At 42.6% G+C, this 6,914-nt stretch overlaps 1 protein-coding gene across 2 annotated transcripts; it reads right to left on the bottom strand.

Annotated features, from left to right (window-relative positions):
• LOC8066356 (calmodulin-binding protein 60 D) lies at window positions 361-5,362 on the bottom strand. 2 transcript variants are annotated; one of them, XM_021445627.1, is made up of 15 exons: window positions 4,944-5,362; window positions 4,800-4,854; window positions 4,355-4,395; window positions 4,174-4,246; window positions 3,935-3,984; window positions 3,304-3,833; window positions 2,990-3,144; window positions 2,683-2,892; window positions 2,412-2,595; window positions 2,204-2,323; window positions 1,913-2,050; window positions 1,645-1,818; window positions 1,372-1,497; window positions 756-904; window positions 361-672 (listed from the first exon to the last, which is right to left on the bottom strand). In XM_021445627.1, exons 1-14 carry the CDS (start codon window positions 5,132-5,134, stop codon window positions 762-764), a joined length of 2,190 nt encoding a protein of 729 aa, XP_021301302.1. In that variant the 5' UTR covers window positions 5,135-5,362; the 3' UTR covers window positions 361-672; window positions 756-761. The 2 variants fall into 2 exon arrangements, with proteins under 2 accessions (XP_021301302.1, XP_021301301.1); XM_021445626.1 differs by having other exon boundaries at window positions 361-904.

The raw sequence follows: 6,914 nt of genomic DNA, 5'->3' as shown, positions 1-6,914 counted from the left end.
GACCAAATAAAAAACATGACCACCCAATTTTCTCAACTAAAAAGAAAATAGAATTGTTTCGCCCCTTAAAAACAAGGTCAGGTTTATCTCATTTCGCTATATTTCCAAACCAAATGCTACCTTAATGGTGAATCGAGGAGCGACACGTGCAATTGGGGCCAAGGACGATTGGGAAGCATGGGACATTGCTAACCAAGAAGGATATGGTGTTGAAATCAGATGAGCCTGTTTGCTTCCTAGCCACAACATGGCACACTGAGTTGTGGCGGGCTAACTCGCAGTGGCAGAAACGAACGCCACAATTGTGGCAGAATTTTATACCAGAGAAAGCAGTGGCTGCCGCGCAGTAGGCTATACAAATGATGGCGGGGAACCAAACACCCTATTACCCTAATAGTACTATCACAGATGAAGCTTACGGTCAGGTCGGCCGTAAGCAGTTAAGCACATGGAAAGCAGTTTATATAGTACTCACACTTATCATGTTGACATATGTACATGCAGTAGCCTATAGCACTGCAGTGACGCTGGATCACACATCACAGTACACTTTCTGCATTACAAGCACAAAGGCAGCAAAAACAATACACGTTGTTTTTGAAACAACGCATTACATTACATTATGATCTAATTGTTTTCTTGCAATCTTGCTGCTACCACGCAGACCTGATCCTGGGAATGAAATCAGACCAACGCTGAGCTACCAGGATACCGAAAAGCGAACATTGTTGATATGGGCAGAAGGTCCACCATACCAATATTCACCATGACCCGTCCCAGAGATAACACTGTTGTGGTGGAAGGGGCTGTTGAGCAGAAGCAGATGCCACTGAGGCATCATTAACGGGGGCCAAGGGAGCTTGCATCTGGCTCTGTGTGCTCCCTTGAGCTGATCTTGGGGTATCTGTATCAGACCAATGTAAACAAGGGATTAGCTGCCGACTGAAAAGTAAAAGGAAGATAAGAATTAAAATGTGCACCCTGATCAGTATCTCAATATTCTCCATCATGTTTGCAAAAACTTCGTCGCAAAAAATAGAGTTCTTGGTGGAGAATGTTTTTTTTTCCCACCAAATCAACAAATTTATACTTGGAACTGCCCTGGTATAGGCGTGTCCACTTTATTGAGATTGAGAGAGGTGTGAAAGAAGAGAGAATGAGGTTTTTAATTGATCTTGGAAGATATACCAAATTTATATCTGAGTTTAGTACTGGCAGTACCCAAATTTGGTACCTACGGTACCAATTTTCAGTGGTATCTTCTAGGCACCTTTGGTTGTGTGCAGTTGCAGACTTGCAGAGGCCAGAAACAATTCCATTTTCTAAAAAAGTTACCTTTCCAAGGATGGTGAAAAGGCTTGAGAGACATACCAGGGATTATAGGTTGATGTGGTGGTAATGCTGTATTGATGTGACCAGAAGCTGATCCATTTAAGGTGCCATTGTTTAACCAGAAAAACTGACTTTGGATTTCCACAAGATCCAAGCCTGGTGTCACTGCAACAGAAAAAAGAGGAAAGGAATCAAAGGGATGATGATTGATGAGTTGCAAGATAGGCAGTTATGTGCCAGGTGTTTTTTCTCCTCGAACGCTGTGCCAGGTGTTCGGCCTGAAGATAAACTTGTATTACAAAATAGGCGTACCGTAGTTGTTAATGCCTGCTTGGTGCTGGAGAAATGTCAATTCGATATCTTCGGGGGAGACGAATTGACTTATATTAGTCGTGCCTCCAAGGGTGTCTTGATCTTGACACGGGGCATTAGTGAAAGCCGAGAACTGCTCCTGGCCAGCAGGTGGGTTCCCTTGATCTGCTATGTCTAAAGACCAGAGCATTAGAAGTTCAAAGCATTGCTATGCAAGGCAGCTTGTGCAGAAACTAAAACAGTTTCAGGACTGAAATAGGTATAGTACCTCGGGAGTCATATGTGCAGAGGTGATCAGCATTGGAGGAACTAGGTCCAGGATCATTATTGTTTGCATTTGCACATGATAACTCATTGTACTGATCATGGCTCAAGCCTTCAAGTGGTACAACTGGAATACTTCCACCTGAAAGAAGATTTTGTATCAGGGTATTGCATAATAATATACTGCATGTCTCCATATCAGGGCCCCTTGGATCGCACAACATAGTTCATTTTGATGATCTGCAAACACTGGACTCTGCAGAAAAGGAAACAATCACAGGACTGAAACAAGCACCTTGATAGTTATGCATGCTGGGGTGATCAGGAATGCTGGAGCTGGGAACTGGGTCATTGTATGCATTCAGACAAGATGACTCAATCCGATCATGGCTCAATCTTTCAGCTGCTGCCATACCTAACAATTCAACGAAAAATCGTATCAGGATACCACTAAATTCTGTATGTTTGCAGCAAAAGAAGAGAAGTAACCAGTATTCCCTAACCATGAACAGATGCGAGGCGCACAGAACAGTTTTGCTGTTCAGTTGGCATATAGGATGGGCCAGCACCAATGCTAGTATATTTATCCACATGAATTGGGTTAGGAGAGTGTTCTGTGATCACATGATCCTCAGGGAGCTTATCAACTTCAGCATATGCATCCTCTATCAGCTGGTCCACTAACTCCTGCAGCCAAATTAAACACACGCTACATATTCACTTCGATGAACAAAGTTGCAAACGAGTCTAATATGTTGACATGAAAACTTGTACCCGTTGAGCAGAACTGAACTTGTCGGTGAGAGTGTAAGGACCACCAAAAAATTCTGCTCCAACAAGACAGTGCACACAATTGAAGAAAAGCTTCACATTTTTCTCTGTGCAAATAAATAGTTTCAGCTTGTGCCTGCCTTCGAGAGAGCACTCTCTAGCATGCTTTGTCATTTTCTTCCACGGTTTGTGTTCCATGTTTACCCTGAGAATCTACATACCGAGGAATGGTGATGATGTCATGTAAATAAACTGACTGAGAGTTGTGAAATAAAATGTTTGAGGTTTAATAAAAAAATGTTGAGTTTACTTCGGCGAGGTTACAAGGGTCCTTATTTAAAGCCTTTAAAAAGTGTTCCACAGTAAAGATGTTCTCCTTCTCTAGCCTTTCCGCGTAAACTTTGGCAATCTCCTCTAAGCGATGCACGCTATCATTTAGTTTTGGAGGATGACTCTTCTCATTTGCTGTAAAAAGAAAGGAAAATGAGAAAAACTTGCTGTTATCTTGTCACACACCAACCAACAACAATTGAATGCACGCTCTTTGGACCATAGTTGTATGTCATAAATGGTCTTTCAACTTTGCCAAGTAATAAAAAGAAATATGGATGGCAACAAACCTACATTTGTTTCTGCGATCCTGCACAGCCACAGGGTTCATGACAGCTTGTTGAACCTGGAGACCAGATACCTCACCCTCACAAACTCTTGCCCCAATGATGAACTTCCCGCCACGAGCCTTGCACGACCCTTCTGTGAATTTGATGCTGCCAAGATCGCACTTCCCATTCTTAAGCTGGGCTTTTATTCCTTCTCCTGCCAACACATTTCCGTTTCCATCCCGAGAATTGGCTCTATGCTTATTGAACTTTTTAGGAGTCCAACTCTTTGGGGAAGCATGAGGAAAGTCGCCCTCAAGGGCGAAGATCTCAATTTGCAGGTTTGAAAGCCCGCCCGACTCGATCATCTTGTCCCCATTAAATATGCCAACCTTAATGGCTGTATTGCTCTCAGATTTTATCTCATCGTCATGGTAAACAGGAGTCTTCAGTTCATTGAGGAAGCACAGCCGAATGCTTGTGTTTTCACCCTTGCTTTCACCAGTGGCCAACCCTACAAGTTCAGCACTAGTGCCTTCCTGGTTTTCCTGTTGCCTGAAACAAAAAGCAAGACAGCATAATAAATTGGGGTTTAGTCACTTAAAAAACCTTTAGGTTTGTACTATGCCACCAGGATAAAAATGAAGATCCCATACGTGAATCGCTCATCATTGAGGAGGTTAGGAGAGGGCCGTGTTATATTATCCTGCATTTTGGTGCAAGAAGTAGCAACAATAAGTAAAGAGTGTTTGTCAAATCAAAAGGAAGAAGGAAACAAAACAAGAATCTTGTTTTGACACTCATGACCAAATTTGGGCAAGCAACAACGAACAAAGAACCTCGACAGAAAATACTAGTGAGCAAGCATGTAATAAATATGGAAATAAGGCCATACCACTTTGACAGTGAGATCCTGAATCCGCTCCTCGAATCTTTCCAGTTTGGTTTCTAGACGTTTCTCCAGTTTGCTGCACCCAAATTGTAAGTCAACCTCCTAACCCCAAATTTCAGGGCTTCTGTTGTAAAAAAAAAAAAAAAAAAACCCGAAGGAAAGGGAAATGGAGCAGACGTATCACCTAAACACGGGATTGATGAAACGACAAATCTGGTCCCGAACCTGTCCAATCATATATCAAATACAGTAACCAAGCATGGAATGCTCATAGTGACACAACTCTGACACTAGTTGACAGAGATGAAACACATGTATGAAAAAAAACAGCAGTCATCATCATCATACTTAAAAGTGCCTATAAATAAACTGCAAGGAGGCGAGCAAGATTTGGTCAGAAATTAGAAGAAACACTCTCTTTATAATTTTTATTTAATTTTTTTTTGAATCTACTTAAATTTAAATTGAAATTTATTTGAATTTGGCCTGATGTTTAACAAATTGAATTTTGTTTCCGACAATGAAAACCCTATTCATGGGTCGAATTGAATTGGTACGGCGTACTACTAGCAGGAAGGAAAATGGAAGCAAACTGAGCAGGGGGAAGGATGGTAATGCATTGGTCTCACCACGCGACCGATCTGCGAGAGGGAGATGGGGACCCTGTCCGTGCTCCGACCCTTCCTGCACGAGCGCGGCATGCACGGCGTCAACACCAGAGAGAGGGCGGGAGGGAGGGACGGACGGACGGAGACACAGAGATGGGCATGTACGGTCGTTTCAAGAAGAGGACGACGAGGACGATGGCGAGGAAGTGCTTCGGCGACGGCGGCGGCAGCAGCTCGGGGCTGGGAGCCGGTCCCGGTCCCGCTCCCGCCCGCTGGCGCTTCTCCGGAGGCAGAGGCGGCGGCGGCGCACCGCCGCCGTCGCCGACAGCCACGGACAGCGCCCTCTTGGGAGCCATTGGCCGGACCCGGACCCCTTCCACGCAGCCTGGCCGATCTCTCCCCCTGCTCCTCTGCTCTCTGGGTCCTCCTCGAGTCCTGGCCGTGCGCCGCCGCGTCGGAGGGGACAGAGGAGCAAAAGCCGAGGCGCGCAGCAGCCAGCAAGCAATGCGCGCAGCAGTTAACCAACCACAAGTGGAAGCTCACTAGTGCTGTGCCGTTAACTAGGCCGGCGGGCACCTCAGCGGCTCCGCTCCACGAATGAGAGCGAGGGACAAATACGACAACCTATGCATAGGGACTAGGGACCATGGAGATAAAAGAAATGCGCAAAGGTGTGAATCTCCATTGTTGTTGTTTTTTAGTGGGATCTTATGTCGTACTCTTATTTTAAAACTGAATCTCTAAATGATCGTTTGAAGAACTATTAAAAAAATTACTTTTTGTATCTTTTCATTTTGTTTATGTATTTTTTTTGCACACTTTAGAGAGTCAGCCTCACTCTTCATTTTTAGTTAGCGAGAAATGCGGAACAGAGAACATCTATATTTAGATACCTATCTAGAGAAATAGTTAAAGAGTATTTTTTTTTTCATCAAAATCCCTATTCATAATAATCAGGAAGGATATAGAGCTTGTTGGAGTGGGGCGTACAAGCAGCAAATAACCTAGGAATAGCTCACCTGATTGTGGAGACTGATGCCGTAAAAATCAAACAGCTAGGAGTCAAATCAGTTGGACCTTTCGGGCGATAGGGTATCTGATGGAAGAGCTGAAATCTCTCACGTCCGCGAACTTCATTAGGTGTGAGTGTGTTCATGTTTCTAGAGAATGTAACAAGGCAGCACATGTTCTTGCTGCTCTTGGTGTAGGTAGCACAGAAGGGATAGAGCACATTTCATGTGATGTCCCGGATAGTGTCAATGTAATTGTGGTTGACGATATGTCAGCAAGAGTGCAATGAGAAACTACCCAAATTCAAAAAAAACATATCATTTGATCCTTAAATGTTTGTAGCTAGTTATTAACTAATAATAAAACTATAAAAATCTATTGAAGTGGGGTGGTGAAATGGCTCCAGAATATTACATGCCACGTTCAAGTGAAAAACAAATGGTTGGAGAACCATATGCAAAATATAAAGCCTATTTGGCAGTGTTTTGCTCTGGAGATGTACTCCATCCATTCTAAATTATAAGTCATTCTAAAAATTCTGGAGAGTCAAATTATCTCAAGTTGACCAAATTTATATGGTAAGATAAAATATTTATGGTTTTAGCTTAGTATTATTACATTGTTCATTAATTATGTTTTCACATTATATCTATTTGATGTTATAAATCTTTGTAATTTTTTCTATAATTTTAGTCAAAGTTGAGATGCTTTGACTCTCCAATATTCTTGGAATGGCTTTAAATTTGAGATGGAGTGAGTAGCTTATATAAAAGAGTTGAAGCCTTGTAGAAAACATTGGAGGACATTCTTCGAAAAGACCAAGAGAAGGTACATTTTTCTTTGGCTCCAACATCCCCTGCATACAAGAATGCTCCAGCGCCTTCCATGGCTTGTGGTGGATCATTTTTTTTTCAATGTTTGTTTGGTACATCTTTTTGTAAAAGTCAGAGCAAGAGCTATTTTTAGAGTGATACTAAACAAAATTATGACCACATCACCAATAAACAGGGAGAGATTGGTAACCGTCTGCTTATCATGTCTGTTTATGAAAGAGAAAATGGAGTCCAAATTCACCAGGAGTAGAAAGGAGAAGAATGTGTTTTGTATTATCGGAAAAAACATATC

The sequence above is a fragment of the Sorghum bicolor genome, chromosome 8 (assembly GCF_000003195.3).
Source record: "Sorghum bicolor cultivar BTx623 chromosome 8, Sorghum_bicolor_NCBIv3, whole genome shotgun sequence".
Classification (NCBI taxonomy): domain Eukaryota; kingdom Viridiplantae; phylum Streptophyta; class Magnoliopsida; order Poales; family Poaceae; genus Sorghum; species Sorghum bicolor.
The sequence above is the reverse complement of the archived record's forward strand: the minus strand, read 5'-3'. Positions and strand labels throughout refer to the sequence as shown.

Bases quoted from the DNA above. Each gene is read 5' to 3' on its own strand.
- LOC8066356 (XM_021445626.1), bottom strand. From the start codon at position 5,134: ATGGCTCCCAAGAGGGCGCTGTCCGTGGCTGTCGGCGACGGCGGCGGT. The intron at 3,145-3,303 runs GTAGGTTTGTTG...TTCTTTTTACAG, and splicing joins GCAGGATCGCAGAAACAAAT to CAAATGAGAAGAGTCATCCT. The intron at 2,051-2,203 runs GTGCTTGTTTCA...ATCTTCTTTCAG, and splicing joins CAGCATGCATAACTATCAAG to GTGGAAGTATTCCAGTTGTA.